Raw genomic sequence first — 26,300 nt, 5'->3', positions numbered from 1 at the left:
ACACTATGTTTCAAAACCTACTTAGAGCTGGTTTTAACATTTCTGAACCTTTTCTCTGAGAGCATTCCAGTTGGCAAGAGTGGTTTCAATAGGAATGGCCCCCATATTTAAATGCTTGGTCATTAGGGAGTGACACTAATTGAGAGGGTTTAGAGGGTGTGACCTTGTTGGAGGAAGCTTGTCTCTGGGGATGTCCTTTGTCCACCAAGCCAGGCCCAGAGGGGTCTCTTCTCCTACAGCCTTCCAATCCCAATGTAGAACTCTCAGCTACTATACCTGCCTGATGCCACCGTGCTTCCTGCCATGCCAAGACAACTGACTAAGCCCCTAAAACCGCAAGCAAGCCCCAGTTAGATGGTTTCTTTGATCAGGGTTGCCTTGGTGGTGTTGACTCAGACAAGTAGTAATTTAAGATTGGGTTAATCCGCACACAGACCTCAGGCTCTGGCATCAGAACAGGATCTCAATGCCTCTGTTTACTTCTCTTCCTCCTTGACTGTGGGCGGGCCTGTCAGCCCCAGGTCTCTATTGCTTATCTGGGAAACAGATTGTATATGCAGCCTACAGCTATATCACTTACTAAGTGTCTGCTGGGTTTTCGTTTTTGTTTTTTGTTTTGTTTTTCCGAGACAGGGTTTCTCTGTATAGCCCTGGCTGTCCTGGAACTCACTCTGTAGACCAGGCTGGCCTTGAACTCAGAAATCCGCCTGCCTCTGCCTCCCAAGTGCTAGGATTAAAAGCATGCGCCACCACGCCCGGCTGTGTCTGCTGTTAAGATCGTGGACTCACCCCTGTGTTTATCCTCTCCTTGGACTTCAGTGCTGCACTGACCCTGTGGGTGAAGAAAGGATGGTCTCTGGAGCGACTGCTGCTGCTTTAACTTGATGTTCATTCATCATGCGTAACTCATCTTGGCCCTTGATCATCTTTTCCTTCTCGTCCATCAGCCATCCCACCTCAAGGGGGCGCATTCCAGAACCAAGCCTGGCCTCTGACTCAAGCATAGGCCCCAGTGTGTTCTAGAGTCCTGCTGCACACTTCCTACTGTGCTCCAAGAACTCTTGCTTGAGTCCTTTCTGACTCCAGCTCCTGCCCTTCCGCCATCCTTAGAATTGTTTTTAAAATATTTCTTTTTTTAAGACTTGCCATTGTGGGAGCTGGAGAGGTGGCTTGGTGGTTAAGAGCACTTACTGCTGTGGTAAGAGAATCCACATTTGATCCCCAGCACCCAGATGGTGGTTCATAACTGCTCATAACTTCAGTTCCAGGGAAAATCTAACACCCACGTCTGGCCTCTGTAGGTGGCTTCCGCATATACTTCACACATAAACTCAATGTGTGCATGCACATCTATGTGTAAATAGAAATAATGTGAATGTTTGTGTAGGTCTGGTTTTGTGGGCATGCTCACATGGGTAGGTTCAAGTGTGTGTGCATGCATATTTGTACACATGCATATAAAGGCCAAAGATGAATTTTTGGTGTCCTTTCTCTGGAGCTACTACCATATTACTATCTGTATGTGCATGTGTGTGTGGTATATATATTTGTGTTTCTGTGAGTATGTGCACAAAGGCCAACCTCTGGCATCTTCCTCTATAGCTTTCATCTTACTTTTTGAGACAGGATGTCTCCCTGTACCTCCATGATGCTACTCTCTCTGCCCTTACCCCAGCCCCTTAGCTGTAGTTATAGACTTATGACACTATGGCCAGCTTTTTCAATGGGTTCTGGGGATTTTAACCCAAGTCTCCATGCTTGTGCAGCATGTACTTTACCAACTGAGCCATCTCCCTTGCCCCCACCCCCAGCTTCCTTCCTGCTGAGACTGGTTCTTAGGTTGGTTTGGTTGTGTGTCTGAGCCCCAGAAATCATCAGAGCTTGGATTACAAAGCCCGTGTTGCTGCACTTAACTCTACATGCATGTGCAGGAGATCAAACTCAGGTTCCCACATTTGCAAAGCAAACAGTGTACATAGGAATCTATCTCCCTAGCCCCAGCTCTTTACCATATCAAGAATTCTACACCAGCTTCCTAGATTCTCGTCCACTTAATTTCCCTGTGCTACTCTTGTTTGACCTTTAGTACCCTCTCGCTGATCATGTCAGTGATTCCATCAGCAGCTCTGCAGCCTCAGGCTGCCTGTGACACGGTACTGCCCGAGACGCGGTACCTCCTGTTTTATGCTTTGAAGTTGGTTGGTCATCATGTCTCACCACAGCATTCCACCTTTTTATCATGACTTTCTTGACCCCTACCCAACAAAAACCAAGTGAGACTTCCCCAGAGACCACTGTCACTTAGTAAGTGGCACCTGTCAGAACATCATTGTTGACACACCAGATAAAGAGAATGAAGGTGTTGCTCATACACTCTGAGCTCTGCTAATGTGGCTCCCTGCAAATAGTATGAAGATTTACTATATTCACCAAGAAGACAATTTGGAGCTGGACAATGATGAGAGGCTGAACTGCATTCATGATGTGTTTCAGTCTGAGAGAGAACTGGTATTAGCTGGGGTCACAGATAAGCAACAGATGGGGACTAGCCAGACTGTGAGGTGACTGAATACACACAAAGAATCAAATTGTCATTTCATTTCAAATTTATTATTGGGCAAATGACAGCATAGAAGAAAAATTAACACTCATCATGATATGCAGCTACTTTGAATCATTATGCAGTATTATTTCAATAAAAAAACAAGCTATCTCTCTGGTTATCGCTTATGAAGATGTAGTTCTGACAAGCAATTAGCAACTGACGAGGTTAATAAAGTTTGCATCGAATGGGGAATGATTAATTCTGGGCTAGGAAGGATAAAAACATCACTTAGAATGGCTTGTGAGGTCAACAGGTGCACACCTCTGGGACTGTGTTCTCTCTGTCCGTCATGAACTCTCCGTGGAGTCTGTTTTGAAATAGGCATTTCTGCTATAAAGTCTGATAAATTACATTCCAGCCTAGAGAGTGAGCAGCTGGAATGTCACATTTTTTGATGTAGATTTTTTTCTTTTGCAGTACAGAGAGGATTAAATTCTAAATGTCTCAGCTGTTAGAGGCCCCTTCAGACTTCCAAAAATGAAGAACAAAGAAGGAGTGAACTTTCCCTAAAGCAATTCATCAGAGCTACTTGGACCCTGTGGCATTCTTCTCAAGCTGCTAAGGAGGAGTGCCCCGAGTGATTCAAGGGTTTGCAGCTGCTTGGGATAGCGGGGAAAGATGTTTCTAGTCTCTATCACGTGACCAATGAGAGCTCACCCACTAGTTATTATCCATCAATAATCAACAGTTGGGAGCTGGGGAGATGGGTCTGTTGGTAAAGTCCTTACTACAAGCATGAACACTGGAGTTTGGATCCCAGAACCTGTGTAAAATCAAGGTGGCACAGCACATCCCCCTCATACCAGGACCTCAAGAGAGGGTAGATAAGACAGCTGTGGGGCTTGTGGCTAGCTAGCCTGCTGGGATCAGTAAACTCTGCCTTTAGTGAGGGACTGTGCCTTAAACAGTGGAGGTCGAATGCCTCCTGTGACCTCTGGCTTTTATGTGCGTGCACACATACACAATCACACACACACACACACACACACACACACACACACACACACACAACGAATCTAACAACTATGGCGCCCCAACACTATCTTCCACTTTTTAAGTGTTCATTGGTACCTCCACTGAGCTCTGCCTTTAATCTGAGCACACCTGACCATAGAGGAAGGGTCACTTTTACGTTTTGTTTGTTCCATGCAGCATGAAACATTTGCTGAACCAGCCTTTCACACCATCAAGCTGACAAGTCCTCTCGAGCTGGTTTTTCTCCAGTCTAATGGGTGGCTGTTTTATTTTAAAGTTCTGACTGCTTCTGCTTCAGTGCTGCCTGTGAAACTTACATTCTGAGTGTGGACTCACTCAACATGGTGATGATCGCATATCAAATGCAGAATGGACTTTTTTGTAACCTGCTCAGCACCATCTACTGCTCATGGTCTACTTAGTAGCCTCCTTATCAAGTTTCTGGTGAAACTGTGGCCCATCCAATTGCTCTTCCCTGTGGCTGTAATACCCTTTCATCTTACCACTGCTCAGTCTCCCTCCTTTGTAAGGACCTGGTTTGAACGTCCTCAGCTCAGACAGGCATGACCACAACGGCCTCTCCTATAACCAGCAAATCTCCATTTCTCTGGGCTCCTCACTCGCTTGTGCAGCCTCCCATAACCCCCTTTGACACATGATATTTCCTTATCCTCTCTTCTTGCCAACTGCATTGTCGTGACTCCTTGGAGCCTGTTCTGCCTGATTGATTTTATTTTCTTTCTCAGTCCTTTTCCTAGTCCATGTGTGGTATGGAGTTCGAGGTGTGACTATATTCATGTGGGTCATGTGTATTGTTATTTAGTTCACTTCCTCATACCCTGTAGGTCTCCTGAAGGCACACATGCATGCCTGCTGCATGGGGCTCTGTGTGTGCTGGAGTGCCTAAGCCCTGGTCTTCACTGTGGCCATGGCATGGCAGAAGTGAATGCTAGAGAATATACATTTGGGTCAGGCCTTGTTGCCCTTGCTTTGCAGAGCTTAAAGTCACACTTTCTCTGGTGAGTTTTAGGATGCTTTGTGTTAACACCGTGAGTTACTTTCATGCCAAACAGCAGTCGCCATGCATTAGACTGACAGGGAAAAAGCCTGGTTGTGACAATAGGACAGAAGTGGAGCTGGAGGTCTGAGCCATCGAAAGAATCCCCATGAACTCGTGTGACTGCAGTTCTGGGGACAGTACAGAGGGGAGGCGCCTGCTTCCCACCCAGTCGCCCACCCACTCTTTATTCAGTCTAGCTTTCCTTTGATGGTCCCGGGATACAGACACGGATTCAAGGGGCAGAGGCTTTTTGCCACTGTGACTTCATCGTGTTTTGAAGTTTCTCTCGAAAGTGATTGATTTATTTTTGTCTCTTGTGTGCATTATATATGCGTTGCTGTTATGAGTGATAGATTCCAAAGGGCTCTGTGTGCCTTTGTCCATGGACACCCAGCCATGCACGTTCAGCAACTAAGAGAAGCAGAGTGTCTTGCTGGGTTCAGAAGTAGACCAGAAGGGAAGCACATCTGGGTCTCCTTCAAGGCAGCTGCTGGTTTGGATGGTGACAGAGAAAGAACGGTGTTCTTACCTGTCATGGGGTGGGTGACTGCTCTTTGCTTTTATTTAGCCATTTCTTCTGGTTCCTGCCCCTTTAAACTTGTAAGATCCATCACCTCATTTACACTGTTACCTTGACACATTGCAGGGTTGTGGACGTAATGATTCCACAGAAGAGCAAATTAAAACGTTCTTCATGATTAGAAGGTTAAATGAGGTAAGGCTGTGGTGGTTAGTGGGGAGATAAGGGGTTTTGAGGAGGCAGAGCTCAGGGGACTCTCTGGTGATTAGAAAATTAGGCTGGCTAGACAGAGGAATGTGGGTTTTACAGATTGCAAACGCTGAGCAGGAATGAAGACTCGAGGAAGTGCTTTTCGTGGCCTGAGCTGGAACTGTGGCCCAGGACATAAAGCAGTGTTTGTTAGCAGCATCGTTTTGAGGTTTCTTTTCTTCCTTGAGAAATTCTGGATCTAATTACACCAGGAAGTAATGGTCCCAGACCCAGCCATGATGAGAGTGGAAGCCACTCCTTAGAAGCTCCAGTTTTCCTTAAGCTTGAAGGTGGCTCAGAGGTCAAGCTCAGTTTCCAGCTGCAGGGGCCTTTCCCTGTGTTAGTACCTTGCAAGTCACAGCTGCTGATTGTGAGGTCTAACTAAAGTTCTAGTCTCTGTTCCTACTCCAGCCTTGACTTTCTAACTCCATGACTGCTGAACTTCTGGTCCCTGGAAAGTGAGCACTTGGTAAACCGAGGGCTTTGTCATCCGACTCCCTTGGATAGATTCTGTGACCTTGCCGACTTCCCCAAGGTTCCCTCTAACACCGCAGCTGTCTAGGTTCAAGCTCAACTCTGAGTGTTGTGTTTACCACTAATGTTCTGCCTAATAGACTCTGGGCCCTTCCATCTAAATTGAGGCTCCTCACCTACTACTTGTCCACTGCTCTCACTTCTGCCTTTTGTTTGCAAGACCTCCATCTGTATCAAGTGGACTCATGTCCTACTCAGGTTTAACTGCCTTACTCCATCTGCCCCAGAGTACCCTCAATGCTGAGGCTCCATGGCGGCATAGCCTTCATCCTTAGAAAAACCCAACAAGTGAACAACAACTCAGAGCCTGCTCTGGTTCTCTGCTGTGTCCTGCACTCAGAGTTCACATCCGACCCTGGTACCCATGGTGGCTCATTGTAGTTATCACTTATGCTCGTAGCTTTCCTTCCACGTTCTGCATGGTAAGAGAGACTGATCGGTTCCTAAGAACAAGCCATGTTTTCTTGTTTCTTCCATCTACCACGATCTGCTCGCATGTCTCTACCAATCAAAACACGCATTTTATCAAGCTCCGTCTCAAGTGTGTATCTGCACCCTTTCTCACCCCAGACAGATGCAGGCGTGCCAGCTCTTTCTCTTTGCACAACACTCAGGGGACATGATCTTAGGCAATTTGCTGTGCGATCTTTCCCTCTTCTGGCGCTTAACATTTCTAATGTACATTGTATGAACGGGTGAAGTTTTCTGTGGATAGAAACCACTATAAATACAGACTCAGAAGTGTGAGGTGGGAATGAAGCTGGGTCAGCTAGGATGTGAAGGAGTTATGTATTTCTCTCAAGTGTTTGCTGCGTGCCTGTGTGATTGAAGGTGTCACACTATGCAGAAGGCATGGATACAAAGAGTCATGTGACAAGGCACATTCTAGAGCTTCAGGAACTGGGAAGGGTGTGGGAGAAAAAGAATTGCTGTAATTATGCTCCGAGGAAAGGGCAGTAAGGATGCCTGTAAAGCAGAGAGAGGGGAGGGTGGGACTTCTAACCTCTGCTGGGGCTGGTAGGTTGGTGGTGAAAGGCTGGTCGTAGGGCGGGAGCTGGGGGATTCGGAGAGGTGGCCTCTGGATGGAAATGTCTGAGTTGAGGTTTTCAACTGAACGGGAGTATGCAAAGGTAAGGAAGAGGAAGGCTAGAAGAGCATAAGAATTCTGCCTGCTCCCTGGCGCTGGCACAGAAAGGCCACCCGCTCCCCCCCCCCCAGCTGAAATATCCTAAAAGGTAGAATCCTTTGATTCTTCTGAGAGCGAAAGAAAGGGGTGCCCCGTCCCCGATGCCGCGAGTTGGAGGTCACTCACGCTCCTTGCCTTTCTTCTCCACTGTTTTCCAGAGGAAGCCCGTGCTTGCCGTGAGCTTCATAGCCCTGTGCATCTTGCTGCTAGCCATGCGCCTTGTCAATGATGCGACTTTCCCTTTGCTCCTGAACTGCTTTGGACAGACTAAGACCAAATGGATCCCTTTGCCCTACACATTCAGGCAGCCTCTTCGAACTCACTATGGATACATAAATGTGAGGACCCAAGAGGTAAGACCTGAGAGGGTTACCTAGGAGGGTAACCATGGCAACCGTTTTCCAGTAGGAGCAAGATGGCTTCCGAGTCATCACGTGTACCTGTTCTGTACCAATGAGATTTTTTTTTTTTTTGGGTCCCTGACAACATTTTCTGTTTTCTTATTCTTAGATACTTCTGACACATGTCTGAAATCTTTCACTCCCTCTCACATCAGAACGCCAAATCACTGGCTTCCTATGGAGTTGGGGAAGCAATTACCTGTTCTCCTGGTGGTTTGAAGCTTAACATGCATATCTTTCCGCTTAGATGCTCTGATCAGTGGCCACTGGCTGGAGAACTGGCTGGCTTTATTTCCTGTAGGTCACCTAGTTGGGGACAGCTCTTTATAGAACCTAAGAAAAGCACTTGTCTCTTTATAACTCTGTAATCCTTATACCTGCAGTTTAAAAAAAAAAAAAAAAAAAAAGCCAAGCTGAATTTTAACGTTGGCAGTGACTGCAGAGATAATGGGATTTAACACCTTTCCACATTTAAAAGGGTTAAAACCATTTAAACCCTGCAATCTCCGAACTTTTAAATCTTCATAGCCAATTGGTGTCCCAAGAGAGAGAAGGCAGCTGAATATTGGCAGCTAGGAAGAGAACCTTAGGCTAGAAGTGTGTGCTTGTGTGTGCGAGTGCATGTGTGTGTGCATGTGTGTATATACATGTGTGTATGCATGTGTGTGTTTGTGTGTGCGCGGATGTGTGTGCATGCGGAAGCCAGGAGATGACCTTGGTCAGTTTTAGGATGAGATCCAAAGCTACTTTTTGTATTGTTTTGAGTTTGAGATGAGGTGGCTCATTGGTATAGAACTCACCAAGGATAGCAGGCTGGCTGACCAGGGAGTCCCAGAATCCAGCTCCTCCTGCCTCCCCAGAGCTGGGGTCCCAAGCATGTGCCACCAAGCTTTTGCTTGTTTGTTTGTTTGTTTGTTTGTTTGAGAATTCTATACATGTACATATGTTTTGAGCAGATCCACTGCAACTTGATGTATCCTTTTAAAAATTCACTGAGTACTGTTGGCTTGATCATGTGCACACCACACCTCTGCGTGTTCTTGTGTAAAGTGGCCCTGTTACATTCAGGAAGCACTATTCTCGGCTGTCCATCCGACCTTCTTTTTTAGTATGAATTCTTGGGAATTGCACCTTAGATGCACATGCTCATTTGGAAAGTTTTTACTGACTAAGCCAGATTCCCCATCTCTGTCTTCAGAGTTTTACCAGCAAACATCTCTCTCAGAAAGTACAGTAGGGGGAAAACCCCTCAAAAACATAGTGAAGCACTCAGGGAGTGAGACTGTGTGCACAGGTATTTTCATGTGATGGGATGAGTATGACACACCAGTGTTGGTGCAAAGTCCAAACCTGTTTAAAGTTGTTGGTGACAAAGGTACACTGTGTCATTTCACAGAGGAGAATTTGGTAACAGTTTCCTGGTGGAGAACTATTCTGTAAATATCCTGGAGGGGGGGTGGTGTCACACAGCTCTTTTGTGGCCAGTGGCATGCGTGAGAAGTTGGTTTCTGTGCACTTCATTCTGTGTTTCTGTATCTCCTGGATTTATAGACTGTTTATTAAACCTTTATGGTTAAGGGAGGCACCATTAATAATGTATAAATTCCTCAGAGTCTTTCTTGATGTGTATCCTCTAATTGGTTTTAAATTAACTTTTGGAAGTCTGTTGCTTGAATTTGTTGAGTGTCCGGATGAATTGATTACCTGTATTAAAATGTGTCTTTTAGAGAAGAGCTTGCCTCACTCCTGTCTCTCCTCACTTTTATGTCTAGCTGTCACTTAATATTCTATAAGTCTGCTGCGGTATGGGTTAATCATCTCACAAGTGCCTGTCACAGGCTGAAGATGGAACACGTGGATAAAGTATTTCATGAATTACGCTCATGAGAAACATGCCACTAGATAGTAGAGCCACTTGATTTCTCTAAATATTTGTGAATCAGATTTTGGAGTATTCCCAGCCACTCCCTCCTGTTGCTATGGTTTCCTTCCTACCTCTGTTTTCATGATACACTGTGCCCCTTAAACCATGAGTCAAAATAAATCCTTTGTCTCTTAAATTTCATATTTTCAGTTATTTGGTAACAGCTTTGAGAAAAAGTAATTAAGACAGTCCTCGTATTATGTAAAACTACAATTAAATAAGTTATTATGCTTTACTTAGGGTAGCCTGTACATTGATGTGGGTGTCAGTCATACTCTTTAGAAGGGTTTATAGTTCACTATTGATACAGGATAGGAACTCAAGCAAGACCCGAAGCAGCAACCACTGCTTACTGGCTTGCTTTTCAGCTTGCCCAGCCTGCCTTCTCTACAGCTCAGCCAGGCTCTGCCCTGCCTAGGATGGCTGCTGTCTGCACTCTTCCTACCAGTCACCAGTTAGCAGTCTTCCAGAGATACTGCCATAGGCCAATCTGACCTGGGCCATTCTTGAATTGAGGTTCCCCCTTTCCAGGTAGTTGTGTCAGCTTGACAATAGAATCCTACCAGCATAATCTACTTCTTACCAACGTGACACATGCACTTAACGTTGTCAAAATCTAACCTTCTCTCTCTTTTGTGTGTCCCCAAGATATCGTGGTAATATCATACTGTTAAATATAGAACTCCAAACATCTCATAGTATTTTAAAATGTCTAATTTAAGACTAAATGGAAAGAGCTGTTCTATGATATTTGGTCAGAGTGCGATCAATTGAAATTGAATGTGATTTTAAAAAGCATGTCACCCATGGGTGCTTTAAAATCTCACACACACGTTTAAGGGGTGGAGCAAGCAACCAGTTGACAGGGAGCAAACACAGTGAAGTAGAAAGGAGGGACACTGAGTTGAAGGGTGTGTGACAGTGTGAAGAAGAGAAGGGGCTTTTTCCTCCTGGATGACTGTGGAGTAGGAAGGTCAGCTGGGTGCCCTCTCTATCTCTCCGAGCTGCAGGCTCTCACCACAGCATCTGGCTCCTGAGTCTTCGTTTGGTTATTTGAACGTAGATAGGGCAGGGGATCTTGATACGTCGGGATTGGGCTCAGCCTATCACTGCTCTTTCTGTTGAGATCATGGTAAATGAGGTGGAAAGAGACATTCTCTTTGGATGGATTCTGATCTAGTTTCCTGCCGTAGGGTAAGTCACTGTGGTGGGCTTTTTTGCATGTAGTGTGATATCGTAGAAAGCCATTCCCCGGGGAAAGCCACCTATATAGACCTTTCGAATTGGCTGCTTACGAAGCAAGCACCGATGACCAATGGGAGGCTGGTTACCAGTTTCATGGCAGACATCTTCCCCAGGGTAATAAGAGAACCAGGATGTGGTAGAGTTGGGGGGGGGGGAGGCTGGGGAGGGAGACTGCCCTTTCCCATGATGCTCTGGGAGAAGTCCAGGCATCAGGACACAGCAGCCAAGGACAGCTCTGGGCTTGCAGTCGCCTACTGATTTAACGAGGCAGAAGTGCCTCTCTTTACACAGAGACTCTTAGCCTCAAGTAGAGAAAATATGACTACTTTGCATCAGTTCCTGTGACAGACAGGCCCTGCTGGTCTAGTTAGAGATGCACATAACATATTGACGTTGCAATAGAATTTCCTAAATTGTGGTTATTGTAACAATTAAGGAACAAAGCTGACTTTCTTGGCAATAAAAGAACATGCTCACCACATTCAAATAAATGTGTGCTTGTAACTAAGGCAGGCGGCAATGGGTGTTTTATGTTTGGGTATATAGGCTTTAGATTTTACATAAGTATATGGAGAGCAATTATATGCAAATGTATTCTCTCAAAAATTTAAACTGATCAACTTAATTGGTAGTTAAAATTTGAGGACTCCCATTTGTGTAATGGTAAATAACAAGTAATTTCTGCTCTTAAGTTGCTTTACAGAAAGAAACAAATTAATGCATACTAAAGATTACTTATTTGACACGTACACATTAGATTTGCCATTTTAACCATCATTTTTCCAATGGCTAGAGGGCATGTATTTGTTGAGTGCAAGAAGTATGATTTTATTTCTCACACAGGTTGTGAGATAGCAACGCTCAGGCAAAAAAACACATTTCAAGACAATATGTAACTAAATGCAATCCAGAGGGTTGACATCTCTGAGGGTTGAGATAACTCCAGGGCAACTTTGTGGCATATGGGACAGGTACCATGATGCTTAGTTTTAATTGTCAACTTGACAGAATCTGGAATCACCCATGAAGGCAGTCTCTATGAGGTACTGTGGAGGGCAGCCATGCCTATTGTCCTATTTGGGTTGACTCAGATGGGAGAACCCACACTGAAGGTGGACAGCAACATTTCATTGGCTGGGCCCTGGACTCGATGTATAAATTCTTCCTCTCTCTGCCCTTGACTGAGCGTGCACTGTGAATATTGGGCTGCGTGTCTGCCTCGAGTCTGGGCTGCCCAAACACTGCTAGCAAGCTGCTCAGGGGCGCAGAACACAGTCCATGATGGGGGCCCTGGCCTGTTTTTTTTTTTTTTTTTTTTTCTGCCGATGAGAAACAACTGGCTCTGGGGTGGCTGCTGTGGTTCCCTGTCTCCTGTGACCCAGACACCACTGGGGATTGAGGGCGATTGGGAAGGGTCTGTTGGTCTGTGCTTTTCCTAAGTGTCAGGCAGGAAGTGGACAGGGGTCAAGCCCAGTGACCACACAGCTGTCACTTTTATTCCTGCTCTGTTCTGTGACCTTAACATGCACACAGCACCCTAGGCCAAGGGGTCCAGAAAGGATGCATAATGCTATCATTTTCCAGAGATGGAAATTAAGTTCACACTGGGTAACACCAGGGCCAGTTTGGCTGGAGTCAATTATAATCTGCATAGTTATGGAAATGTAGACTCTAGCTATGCAGTTACACAGACTATGGAAGATGAAGGTGGTTATTGTGACCTAGAATGTGAATGAGGTCCTTGGAAAGGGAAAGGTCACATTTGTACTTGCAAGCACTAGTGCATGTATACTGAGAATATGAATGTGTGCGTGTGCATATCCATACTCTTTAACTACATGCAGATCTGCAATATAGTCATGAACCTGCATTTATGGAGTGATTTCCACTTTCCTAAATAAAAACCCATGTTGGATGGGTTCATACACACTGCATGATGGTTAAATCATGTAAGTTAGTGCCTCGTGTGCCTGCCTACCTATTACTTCTCCTCTGTTATGGTCAGCTCTTGCCTGCTGACCAGAGAGCTGACCATTAATTCAGTTGACTATTTGGAAAATGAAGCCATTGGCCCAAGGCTCAAGAAGACCCATTCTGAGCCATTTACAGATTTTCATTGTAGTTTTCTTTGTAACACTGTTGACCAGAGCTGTATTTTTCTTGGGGTGGTAGAATATTTGGAATACGAGTCTCTGGAAATCTTATCATATCCCCAGAGAGAGTGAAACCAAAACTCTGAGAGCAGCAGAAATATCTTGTAGAAGAACCTTGAAGCCTGAGATGAAATTCTAGGTCCAGAGCGCAGGCAAGCAGGCATCCAGCCCCGTGACTTATGTACCTTGGCATCCAGCCCTGTGACTTATGTACAAAAACCAATAAACTTTGTTTTCTTCTTGGGCTCTTTTTGTCATCGGCAGCCAAGAGGTGTAGCAATGCATTGTTGTTTTCTAACTACCCCAGAACCCTGTAGCTCATGTTTGAATAAGCTGCCCCCTGGAGGAGGACAGCAGCCATCTTTCAAAGTCTGAACTCTCAAACCTGTTGGGAGGCCGAGCACCAGAACCCATCCATCAGCCTTCGTCAGTCAGGGTGTGCACTGCGGCCTCTCTGCCTAGGGGCATGTTGCTTTGTCAACACAGTGATCCTGGAGGGAAGAGAATGAGGGCTGCAGAGCCAGACAGGATCTAGACAAGCCTGACCACTTACTGCCTCTCTGGCCATCCATACCCAGCTGATAAATCATGCAGTCATAATATAATTAGCAGGTAAAATGCTCTGCATTGCCGAGGCAACAGAAACCCCTAGAGATTGATGCTCACTTTACGTATCGCATCTGTTATGGATGAAAGATCCATTAGTACCATGGTTTTTAATATAGTAATGGTTTCTCCGGGAAGATAGAAGGGAATTTTATTCATTACTGATCTTTAGGTAGAAAAATGCTCATTTGCCAACTGTCATGTTACCATGCTTGAAAGGTACCAATTAGAAATCCAAATATCATTATTTCTTCATTTCTGGCAAACAAAGGAAGACAAAACAGTTCACCCATCACGGATACCTTGATTGGAGGATGGAAAACGTGACTGACCCCAGCTCCTGGTGGTATAAAACTTTTGTTTTCCTTGAGTTGATCGTCTGGCAAAGTAGCTTATACAGAAAGCATGGATCAAATGGCATTTAAAGGACCACAGGTGCTAGCCAACCAACACGATTTGATGATGCTTCTTTTATTCTACCCAAATATGCCAAAGATCTTAAAGAAGTTTGGAAGGTGAAATTCACCAAGGAAGAAACTCACATTCTGGAACAATACCATCAAGAGGTTGGTGACATCCAGGCTGTAATTTGTAAAGGCTGGCTGAGTCTCTTGCCTTACATAACACAATCATTCCATAGTTGTTAAGAATTGTGAACATTTACATAATTGCAATTGAACAATTGTGTAAGTGTCTGGAAGACAATTTGTCACTAAGTAGATGACATTAAATTATGATTTCTCATTTTGCAGAATAATCTATGTGGAGAAAAACATCCAATTCTAAATATTTTGGTGCAAAAGTAACCACGCAGTTCCCAAGCCAAGAGCTGTCTGACAAAGCTTGGGAAATGTCACATGGGATCAAATGACAGTTCCCCCCTCCCCCAGTGGCCATGATTTTAGTGGTGTCCTGAAGGCTTTCACCCGAGGGCATCACCACTGGGAGGCGCTGTGGAGCTTTGGGATGTAGATTTCATGAAAGTCTTCAGGTCCTTGGGGTTCTGCTCTTGAAGGAGGTCGCTAGCCCAAGTGTGCTCCTCCATTCCTACATCTTTGTGACCATGTAGTGAGTAGTTTGCTCTACTGAGGTAATACTGTTTGGGGCCTGAGGTATGGCAATGCATCATGACAGAACCCACATGTTCCAGTCTTAGATGGGAACCTCCAACATAAATAATTGTTTTCTATATGTTAGTTACCTTAAGCATTGTATCATTGTAATATGAAGCTAGTGCACCAAGTATTTAATACATATTGACCTCGAAGGAAAATGAAATTATGAATTGTGATCTGATTATGCATAGTTTAAGGTAATCTGTCATCCTTCTGCTATAAGCCTGGACATGATGAATGAAATAAAAACACATTAGCTAATGCCCAGCAGCCATTGCCTGAAGGGATGGGGCTCATGGGTACAAGCAGCTTAGAGTGGAGAGGAGAGGAGGACCACAGGTGGTGTGGCTTCCTGGAGCTGTGTAGGATGGAGTGAGGGGACTGGGGAGCATCAACTAGACAGGGCAGACAGTGAAGCCCTGAGATCCACCCCAGTTCACACACTAACCCAATGCCGGGGACTGAGAGTCTGCAGACAGCACAAGGACAGACAGACAAGGACAGACAGATACGTGTGTTTCTTCTACATTTGCATTTTGGATAAGAATTATCTGTGAGAATTCAACACTCTAGGACCTGGTGGTCTCCAAGTTGGAACTTGACTATGTCCATTTTTCTAGCATCCCAGAAAACTGAGAAACCAACCCAGATCTGGCCCCTGGCTAACTGAGGCTAAGGACATTGAAAAGTCCGGTGGCCTGGACACAAGGGCCCCTCTGACATGCCATCCAGACTCAGGCATGCATGAGAGCAATGCTGCTTCTGCCTCGTGTGCTGGAGCAGCTGCTGTCGTCTGATCCCAGAGTTTCCCCAGGCTGTGCTGTGGGTTTCCATTATTCACTAGGTTGTTGCTCTGGTGCCTTCTTCAAAGCTGATCAATTCTGAATTCTAGAATGCACCTGGTGACAGAATAAAATAATCCAGACCTGTGCCCAAACTCTAAGCTGATAAAGAATGAATCCAAGTTTGGGAAGCAACAGTCTAGTAGGGGAAAAATATATATGTATATATGTGTATACACACACACACACACACACACACACACACCTAGAAATGACATGAATGGATTCATAACTAAACACCATTGTCACAGTCAATGACAGCTTCTGTGTCCAGAAGTCCATAGTGAGGACAGACTCTTACCGATTTAACTAATTTTCCAAGAACTCAAGGTCACCTTGGTGATACTGTGTGGACAAAGGAAGTGACTGAGTTTTTACTGGTCAGCTTTTTCTGGGAAACCTCAGTTCATGAAGTTCCTAAGTTCATGGTCATGGCTGGAGGTCCTATGTGCTAAGTCCTGGGTTTGTAAAGAATAAAATACTGTCCCCCTCCCCAAAGCTGATAACCATTTATATAATGTTATCACATAATAGGTGATAGTGGAGGGTTATTTCAGTTTTTCAAATTCAGTTCTAGATTTTGGGACAGTATCTAAGAATATTGATTATGGCATTTTAAGTCTCTGTTCTAAATCTGGTGTGATATTTTTTTCATAAACATTTAAAATTTTTCCACAGAAAATATTTTAAAGCAATATCTGTGCATGAAAACACTCTTGGAGGTATTTCTAACATCAAAACTGTAGTCTGTCTAGACAAATATATTATTCATAATACCTTAAAGTGAGTATTTTCCAGCTCTTTCTAATGATCTCCTTCCAAAAAATATGGGAAGTAGAAAAGTATAAGTTTACAGTTTGCACCTGAGAAATACCACATGAACTATGTGACTGAAGTTAACACCACGGTGACAAATGATGTCAGTAGGAAGTTACCTTGGACAGATTTTGTAATGACAGCTCTTTACCTCCGGCCATTTTCTCAGAGGTGTTCCTGACTAATCATGAGATAAACACTAGCCTAATCCAAATGTTCTACAAAACACACAGCCACTACCTTCCAAATGGCGTAGACTCATTAGGCACAGGAGAGTCTCTATGAACCTGCCGGGCCAGGAGGGTCCTAAAGAAGTATGGCTACATACAGCACCCATTTTGACTGGGCTTCCGGAACCAGAGCAGTAGGTCAGGACTAAGTATACTGGAACCTTGTTCTTCAGCCTGAATCAAGACTTTAACAGTTACTCAGTGTAGGATCATCATTGTGATGAATGTTTTCTGTAGATACTTCCTGCGAAGCTGGGTGAGGAGCTTGTGTTAACTCTCTGCATGGCCTTTTCAAGTGTCAATCAAAAACTGCTAAACCTGGCTTAGATGGTGTGTGTGTGTGTCTATGTGTTGTGTGTGCATGCATGTGTGTTTATGTATAAGAGTATGTGTGTATGAATGTGTGTGTGTACAAGTGTGTGTGTGTGTGTGTGTATGTGTGTATGAGTGTGTGTGTGTGTGTATACAAGTGTGTGTGTACAAGTGTGTGTGTGTGTGTGTGTGTGAGAGAGAGAGAGAGAATGTTCTCCTTACTCCTTCACCAGCTGCTGGGTCCACACTTGGCTATCACAATGCGGCAGTGAAGATGAAGTCCCCTGTGGCAGGCTGATTTAGAATCCTTTGGGCATAGACTCAGGAACGACTCAGTGTTCTGGCCAGCTGTCCTTAGGGTTCCCTCTCTTCCCTCACATTGCCATTGTTTGGGTAAGCCTGGACCTTACTGTAGCTTTGATTTGCATTTCCATGATAGCCAAGGGCATCACTTTTCATACATTTATTGGCCATTTGTATTCCATTTTTATTCTTGTAACTTAATGCATGTATACAATGTTTTTAGATTATATCCATACCACATGCCCCCTTCAAAATCTTTCTGAACTCCTACATTTGCCCATTAATTGGCATTTAGCTTTTGGAGTTCTTTGTTGAGTCTACGTATGAATTTGCCATTTGGTTTACGATTGGTAAAGACTTCCTCATCCTGTGTCCTGTGTCCTTACCTCACTGTCTTACCATGGCTGTGCAAAGCTTTTTATTTCATACAGTACCCTTTGTCAACTTTTACTCTCGCTTCTTGAGCCATGCGGGTCCTTTCCAGAAAATCCTTGCCTATGCTGTCTCTTTTCTCTGCCCCTTCATCTCTTGGGCTTTACATTTAGGTCTTTGGTTCAGTTTGGATTGGTTGTCAAACAGTGTGAAAGATAGGAACCTGCATCTGTTCTTGAACATATGGGCATCCGTTTTCCCAACTCCATCTTCTTTTTTTTCAGTGCATGTGTTTAGCATCTTACTAAAAGCATGTGTCTGTAGCCCTGGGGATGTACCTCTAGGTCCTCTGTCTGATTCCTCTGCGTATGTCTGTGTGTGAGCCAGCAGCTTGCCTGTTCTGGCCTCCTGCATGGCTCTTTCTGTTCAGGATTGCGTGAGGTCTTTGGGGGTCTTAGGAATTTGAGGACTGCTTTTGCAGTTCTGCAAGGAATGCCATGGCAGTCGAGGATGCACACCAAGTCTGCACATTGCTTTTGGCACCATAGCCGTTTTCAGTTATCAATTCAAATCTACGAGGTTGGAGGACTTGCTACTGTCTTCCAGTGTCTTCTTCCTCTTCTCTCTCCAGTGCTCTGAAGTTTTCGTTGTAGACATCTTTTTCTGGCCTTGGTGAGACTTTTTTCACTGGGTTTTGCTTGGCAGGTTTTAGTTTTATAGATGAGCTTTGTACACCGGCACTTCCGTCTTGGGAGACAGTTACTGGGACATGGGAAAGCTACTGGTCGTCACATGTTGGTCCTGCATTCTCAGTTTTTCTGAAAATGTTTATTATAATGAGGATATTTCTAATAGAGTCTGTAGGGTTCTTAAAACATAGGTTCATGTCATCTGCAAAGATAATTTCACTCGTTTCCGGTTTGCTCCAGTTTCGTTGCTCTTTTCTCTATTTGTAAGCCCTGTGTTGAAGGACAGCGGAATGACAGGAAGCTCTTGGCTCAGACTGGTTCTGCAGGAATCACTGTCACCTTTCCCATTTAGTTTGATGCTGGCTCAACGTTGGCTCCTTGGAAATGCCACTGAGGTGTGTTTCCATGTTTCTTCTATTCTTACTTTCTACCTGGAGTTTATCACGAACCCATGCTGACCTCTGTAAAGGGCTTTTGGGTCATGTGGTTTCTGTTTCTGAACCTATGTATGTGCTACCTTGCATGTATTGATCTGCCTACACCAGACTTGGCATCCTGTAATGAAACCATTTTAGTCATGGTTAAGACGTTTTTAAAATGTTGCTAAACTTTGTTGGCAAGTATTTTATTTAGACGGTTTGTATCAGCGTGATACTATACTTATAGAATGAGTTTAGCGGTGGGTTAGTTTCTTTTATCACAGCACATTGCTATGGTACAGTACTTAGATAAAACCAGCATGTGGAGACGTGGCTCCTTTGAGCCTACACTTGAAGGACTAACCCATGATGGTGGGGGACAGCTTCAGGCTGTTGGTTACACGTGACCACAGTCAGAAGGAGAGAGGGTATACATCAGCACTTAGCCAGCTTCCACTGTTTTACAGAGCCCAGGAAGTGGGCCTGCCCACAATTAAAGTGGATCTTCCTACACTAATTAATGTAATCAAGATAATCCCTCACAAGCATGCACAGAGGCCCACATCCCACGAGAGTCTATATCTTGTTAACAATTAAAACTAACAGTTGCAGGCAGCGATCTTCCTTTCTGATTTTGGGGAATAATTCAAAGTCCCAGTGTATTTCTTTAAAGATCTGGTAGACTCTTCAGGGACTCTATCCAGCCCTGGGGTTTTCTTTGTTGGAAGAATTTCACCATTTCAGTATTATCACTTACAGAGATGTGCTTAAGCTAATATCCTTCCGGTTTAATTTCCATTGCTTATAGGTATCTAGGAACGTATCTCTTCTAGTTTTCTCATCATTTTGGAATATAGGTTTTTAGAGACTCCCTCATGATCCTCTGGATTCTGATTCTGTTGCAGTGCCCAATCTCCATGATTAATTTTAATAAATTGGGTCATTTCATTCTTTTGTTAGTTTGGTTATGAGTTTATGGATTTGTTTATCTTTTCAAAGAACAAGATCTTTGTTTCATTGATTCCTTGTATTGTTATTTTAGTCTCCATTTCATTCATTTCTTCTACCATCCTTATTATCTATTTCTACCTAATAATTTGGCTTGTTCTTATTTTTATAAAAATCTTGAAACTTGTTATATATTTGAAGTTAGTCTTTTTTTTTCTTTTACCAGAAACACTCAGATTTATGAACTTGCCATTTTTTTCTGTGTCCTAGTGGTTCTGATAAAGTTGTGGTCTCATTTTCATTTGATTCTAGAACTTTAAGGATACTCTTGGTTCACTCTCTAGTGACCCACTAACTATTTAAGTGGGTATTATTCAATCTCCAATCATGTTTTTATAGTATTCCTTGCTGCTCACATCTACATTTATTCTACCAAGAGCTGAGAAACTACAAGAAATGATCTTGATTATTTTCTGTATTTGTTAAGGTTTCCTTTATGCTCTAAAACTGGATCTGTTTTACAGAAATGTCCATGGGCAGCTTAGAAAAAAATGTAAGTAGCTGTTGGATCATTATACTATAGATATCTGTTAAGTCTACCCGATCTGTCATATAGTTTAATGTTGAAGTTTCTATGACAGATTTTTCTATATAATTTATTGTTGCGAGTTAGATATTGAAGTAATCTACTATTATTGCATATAAACTTAATTTGCATCTTTTATTTATCATTTTATTAAATTGGATACTTCAGCCTTTTATGCATGTCTTCTTAAATCACTGTGTTTTGTTAGATATATTTGGAACTTTGGACTGTTTAGGTATACAATCCCAGTTTTCATAAAGTGGTCTTTTTTCCTTCTCATTTTTCAACATTTGTTACATTGACAAGAGCTTCCTAAGCATTCGTAAATAATAGACAGCTTTACAGAGAGTCCTTCTGATGTTTGGCTATTCTGTGTAAAGCTGACTGACTTTGTTATATTTACTATTTTAAGAAACGATGTTAAAAATTATTCTTTTAAGGTCATTGCTGAGTACATTAAATTTTATTTAATTCACTTTCCTCTAAGAACTTATCAAGGCATTACTTCTTTATTTTTCTAATTTTTTAATTTCGTTTTTATACAATGTGTTATTCAGGATGCTACAGAAAAATATAACCAAGATGTGTAGTTAAATTATGTATGTTTGTCATGTACATGTAAGTAGATATGCACATACATATAATTTGAGATCATGCGCATACACTGAGATCATGTAGGGGTAATGGTTAGTTTCTGATGCAATAGACCAGCAAGGCAGAGGCCTGCTGAACTTTCTGTTTTGAATTTAATGTCTACTGGACTTTCTTCTTGCTGAGAGAACACAGTCTTTGTTCTCTCGGGCTTCTAATTAACTGGGTACAGGCAGTTAACAGTATAGAGTGTGGGCTAATTTACTCAAAGTCCATCAACTTAAATACTAATTTTATCTAAAAACTATATAAACAAAAGCTTAAGAGCATCCAGAATAGTATTTGGCCAAAACTCTCACACTGTGATTTACTCAGACTAATGCCTGAGATGACTTGTGACAGCACACAGTTCTTACATTGAGTCACGGGATTTGAAAGTTCATTGCACATTCTCCTTGATTTATATAAAGTCATAATTTCATCTGTAAATGAGAAAGTAGGCTACACTAGAGAATTTTCAAGTCACATGTTCAAAGTGGCAGGGGCGAGTTTTGAACCTGCCTCTGAGCATCAGTTAAGGTTGAGGGGAAGATAGAGAGGTCGGGAGGAGGGAGGAGAGAGCTTACCAAGAGCACCTCAGTCTGAAGTCTGGATTTTTTTTGCTAAGGGTTCAGCTGCCTGCCACTCTTCCGTGTGGGTCAGTCTTAATTTGCTTGTGTTGAACTCCTGATCCCCATGGATCTTATAGTCAGGAGTGCATTTTGTGGTGCCATTAGGAGCTATGGTGAAGACCATAGCCGGGTCCACTATGCAACTCTCCCTCTGTCCTTTCACAGTCCGGCAGAAATCACAGCGACGACGCCATTCTTGCCCTGCTGCTGATGAATTGACCTCCTATGTCTCTCCCTACATTTTTCAAAACCAATGGGGCTATTTTGGGTTATTTAAGTTCTGTTTAAAAAGCAGGGTGGTTGTTAACTGTGTTCTTTCTCAGGTTGTACCAAGGCATTGACCCCGAATTCCCTGAATTATTTGTCAGATGGGACAGCATTTTAGAGTGAAAATATCAGGTTTCCAAAATTAGAGAGCTGGTAGGATACAGAAATATGGCTCTTGATTTTAAATTAGGTTGAGATTGATATCCTTTGACAGGAATCTACTGAGGATCAAAGTGAAGCAGATTTTTAGGTGATAAGCTCTGAGCCAAGGGCCCTACTGCTTACTACTGAAAGCCTGGTACCTCAAAGGGGCAAGTCTGTGCATCTTTGATAGTCCTGGGAGCCAAATGAACATCGGCTGACTTGATTGCTTTCAGTACCCCACAACTTTCTTGTCTTCCAGTGATTGGGCTGTCTTCAATTGGCTGTCCAAACCAGGGTGAACCTTCCAATTCGCCTTTTCATTAAATAAAGTACTCTGAGCCTGTTGTTGCTCTCCCCAGTTAGAATCCAGGGATGGCGTTGCCTGACAGTGGCTGCTGTGCTTGTATAAAGTGCTGTGGCATTTACAGGCAGGCAGAATTCACAGCATCAGTAATATCCACCATTGGATCTGCCTTAGCATATTCCTGCCAGTGGGAAGCATTTCTTTCTTTCATTCTTTCTTTATTTTTTTGCTTGCAGCATGGAAGAAAGCGTCTTAAATTCTGTAGGCTACATAATTGTGCCCACGAGCCTTCTCTTGCAATGCATCCTGCCCCCATAACCGTTTTTCTCTGTAAGTGAAGTTAACTATGCAGAAAGCCAATTAGGAGAATTCGCTTAGGATTCTTTCCCTAACTGTCTCTTACAGTGCATTTGGCATTACTGCCAGACAAAGATGTTCAAAATATAGCAATATGGTCTGCATAGGTCCTTCCGCTTTCTACCTTCATGTGTTAGTTGCAAATAGCAGTTTTCTATATGTGCCATCTTTACATTTGGGAAGTAAGTTTAGTCCCCAAAGCCTAGTTCAAAGGTCATTTCTACTATAGGGGTTGTTTGATTTGCCTCCTTAGTGGTGGGAACTATTTGCACACTTTTTATAATAATTAATGATTATCCACAGATAGTTATTTATTTTTGGTAGGTCTGTGTAAATGGCATACCATGCACTGAATAATCCTGCTGTCTGTATGACATCCACCATTTTCGGTGGAGAACAGTCAGTAGATGAAGCACAAAGAAGCTAAGTAGCTCACTGACGTCACAGAGCTGCCTTCTGTTGCTCATATCAGACAGATCTCCTCTTCACCAGGCTGGCTTTGTTGTTCTCAGAAGATCATGGTCTTAGCTGCAGCTTCCTGAGCGCCTCTCTGTGCCAAGTGTTCTGCTAAGTGCTTCAAGTGGAATGGGAGTCATAACCAGCACTTTCTTGCCAGTGGATCAATCCTATTTACAAATGAGTAAGCTCGGGGTCAAAAAATTAAGTAACTTGCTCAAGGTTGGGTAACAGCAGGAGGGTTCTGGGAAGTGTGACTTTTTTTTTTCATACCTCCAATCTAGTATCTAGTTGAAAATGAAAACTTGAAAACTTGTCTGGCTGACAGAGGCCATCTTTCAGCTCCCAGTGATAGGGGAAGATTGACTCCATCTCCAGCACTTCAGACCATGAGGGCTTGCATCCTATTGGCAGCGTCTAATAGACATCCAAGATCCTAGTGCAAAGAGAATGTAGCTGCTAGATTCCCAACCCTCCATATATGATGGAACAATGTAGCTGTTAGATTCCCTGCCCTCCAATTCATGATGGGGCAGAAGCTGGCATTTTGAATGAGACCCTTGTGAACCTGACCCTTGAATGTTATGACTAAGGTGTGCTGTGGTCTCACCTGACCACTTGGGGGAGCTGAACAGCCATACAGCTTCCTGTCTTGAAGGATTACTTGTTCATGAATTCTGGGAAGAAGACTGAAAAAGGAGTGGATTTTTGCCCCTCTGGTGATGAGCTGTATCTGCTATGGAATATTGATGAGAAACTCATCAGGCAGACAGATGCCCAGAGAGCCATTTCCAGATGTGTTGTTCCTGTTTATAGTCACTCTGTGGACATGCACTCATCCAATGCTTCCCTCATCAAGGCGCTGCGCAGTGAGCACCGGAGGCCTTGCCTTTGTTTCTGTCTCTATGGCTATAGGTTTGAGTTCCTTTTAAACCATGACCACCGTTTTCTAAGTTCTCTCAAGTGTCCTACTTACATGCTGGGCTAGATGGTCATTCTTCACCTTTACTGGTGAAGTTTGTCCACTGCCTGCAGGTAACAATTCTAACATGACAACATTCGAGTCTGTTAGAATCTTTATGTTTTCTTCATGTTATCTTTTCATCTTCAGTGGATTAGAGCAGACCTCCCTCTTAGGAGCTCTACACTGTGGCTTGTAAGGGAATCGGGATGTATGGGTGTATGGGTGAGAGGTAGAAATGGAAAGCTGGCCACTTATTTGCAGAACAGGCTGGCTAGTGAAGAGTTACCACCCCACTTGCCATTGTGGCGTGCCTTTTCTGGCTATTACCCTGCTTTCACAGAGATGCCTGCTTAGAATATCACATGGAATTTTCTCCCTTAAGTGCTCATGCCTGGAGTTTCCTGGAAGATTGATTAGAACGCAAGGATTTCAGTTCGTGGCCTCCTGTTAATCAGCTTAGATTTGTTAAAGTCATTAGTGCTATAAATTTCCTTGTAGTCTCAATTTCTCTTGCTCAGGGTTAATTCAGTTTGGTGTGGGCAGAATGTCTTCCACCAAGTAAGTGTTTTTAATGGAGCTTTTCCTGGTTAGTGACAATGGGGACACCCAAAGGGAACTGGCACTTGGTTCAGAGCTCTGTGGGAGATGAGTGTGCTAGAGTGCTCTCCCTGGGAATCAGCCAACAGTGGGAGGCCACACTGAATTCATTTCTCTTCCCTGGAGTCTCAAGCTTGGCTCCCCCTCTACATCTCTCTCTCTCTCTCTCTCTCTCTCTCTCTCTCTCTCTCTCTCTCTCTCTCTCTCTCTCTCTCTCTCTCTCTCTCTCCTGGTGTTCTAATTCAGTAAATGGTCTTAAGGATATTTAGAAAAGTTGGGCACAAGTTGCAGTTGTTTGCCCTGCATTTATCCCTCTGTGTTGAGACTAGAGGAGGTTCTTCATGCCCTCTGAAGTCGCCTTCTGTGGGAATGAGCTTATACCACTTCCCTGAATAGATGCAAGGCCAGGATGAAGCCCTTCCACTAGGGCAGGGTGTGGTGAGGGCTTCGGGCTGATGCCCCTTTGGGCAGGTGGGAGCTTGTGTTGTGAGGTCTGTCCAGTCTCCAGGCTTACCTGTCTCTACACCTTCCTGCTTCATTGTTCAAGGCTTGCAGAGTCAGTTGCTCTGGATTAAAGAGAGAGCAGCCTGCCATGTTCCTCCACTCTCTGACTCAGCACGCTGACACTGCTCATCTCTCGGGCTTTTATTAAATGTCCCCTGCCTCCTGCCCCTGGTGTCCCCTGTCTTTGCTCAGCAGCCAAGATGATTCTACTTGACCAAAGAACCCTCTCCCCACGGAAGATCCCCAACTTTGTGACGGACTGATTGTCCCTCCTCCTTTCTCCCTCCTCCATTCTCTCACTTTTTTCCTGCCTCCCCCCCCAAAAAGAAACACCCCCAATCCCCACCCCTGGTCAGTGGCGCCTGTTCCCTGGGAGAGCCTTGCCAAGATACCGTGTGCATTTTGTTGCTGTCTTCCCTGCCTCCACTTCTCTTTGTTCTTCTCTTGTCTCCAAATGCGGTCGGCGCTACTCAGAACATTCTGAGAGAACCACAGACTTACAGGCTATTCTGGGTCTCAGGAGTGGGTACATTTGGAATGGCCCAGCTTCATCCTAAAGCAAGGCCATGGTGTACACAGTCAGGTATGACTCCAGCTCTTCCAATGTGCTTCTCTCGATGACTGCCAGTTCTCCTCCAACTTTATTAGTTCATCCCGGACAGTCTACATAGTTTTACTATTTGATAAAATCCCTGCTCCTACATGTGATCCTTAGGGAAGGCTTCTTCCCGAGACCTCTCTCAATGGAGATAGATGGCTAGGATTGTAACACTTTTTCAATGGCGTTTTTTCAAGAGACAAACACTGCCCAACACAATGTAGATGCTCCAGAAATATTTATCAAAACAAACAAGTATGTCTCAATATATATATATATATATATATATATATATATATATATATATATTCCAGTCTGCACTGGTGTCCATACACCTCCAGTCATGTTGCAAGGAGAATGATTTATTCTTAATGAAAAATATTAATTTTATTGATCCAAAGGAGGATGTAAAATTGTTTTCCTCTTGCTTGCTATTTCCATTTTTTCCAATTTGGGCTATCCAGCCATGCTGCAGCTGAACCGATCCCATGGATTTTAATAAGGGCGCATGCTTCCAAGAAGGATAATAAGCAAGTATGGAGGACAGGGTCACATTCCCAGAGCCCTTCTGTCAGGAGGCCAAGATTAAAATGCGTGAGGCAGCCCAGAAGGCCAGGAGGAGGCTGTAATTTCTCACTGTGGATTTCCTCAGAGTGCCATTAGCTTGCCAAGGGGAGCATAGGGTAGATTGCATTCACACAGGGGAAGCAAGGTAGAGCCGGGTAATACCGAACTTTTGGCATCGTTTCAATTATGC

General features: G+C 43.7%; 1 protein-coding gene across 4 annotated transcripts in view; it reads left to right on the top strand.

The window, feature by feature from the left end:
* St6galnac3 (ST6 N-acetylgalactosaminide alpha-2,6-sialyltransferase 3) overlaps positions 1-26,300 on the top strand; it is a 512,766-nt gene that overhangs the window by 206,869 nt on the left and 279,597 nt on the right. For 3 of the 4 annotated variants that reach the window (XM_021196195.2, XM_029538166.1, XM_029538165.1), the window contains exon 2: positions 7,288-7,482. The exons of the other annotated variant lie outside the window; for it this stretch is intronic. In XM_021196195.2, coding sequence (XP_021051854.1) covers positions 7,288-7,482 — 195 coding nt within the window. The remainder of the gene's footprint in view (positions 1-7,287; positions 7,483-26,300) is intronic. 4 annotated transcript variants of the gene reach the window in all.

This window comes from Mus pahari, chromosome 4 (assembly GCF_900095145.1).
Source record: "Mus pahari chromosome 4, PAHARI_EIJ_v1.1, whole genome shotgun sequence".
NCBI classification, from domain to species: domain Eukaryota; kingdom Metazoa; phylum Chordata; class Mammalia; order Rodentia; family Muridae; genus Mus; species Mus pahari.
The sequence above is the reverse complement of the archived record's forward strand: the minus strand, read 5'-3'. Positions and strand labels throughout refer to the sequence as shown.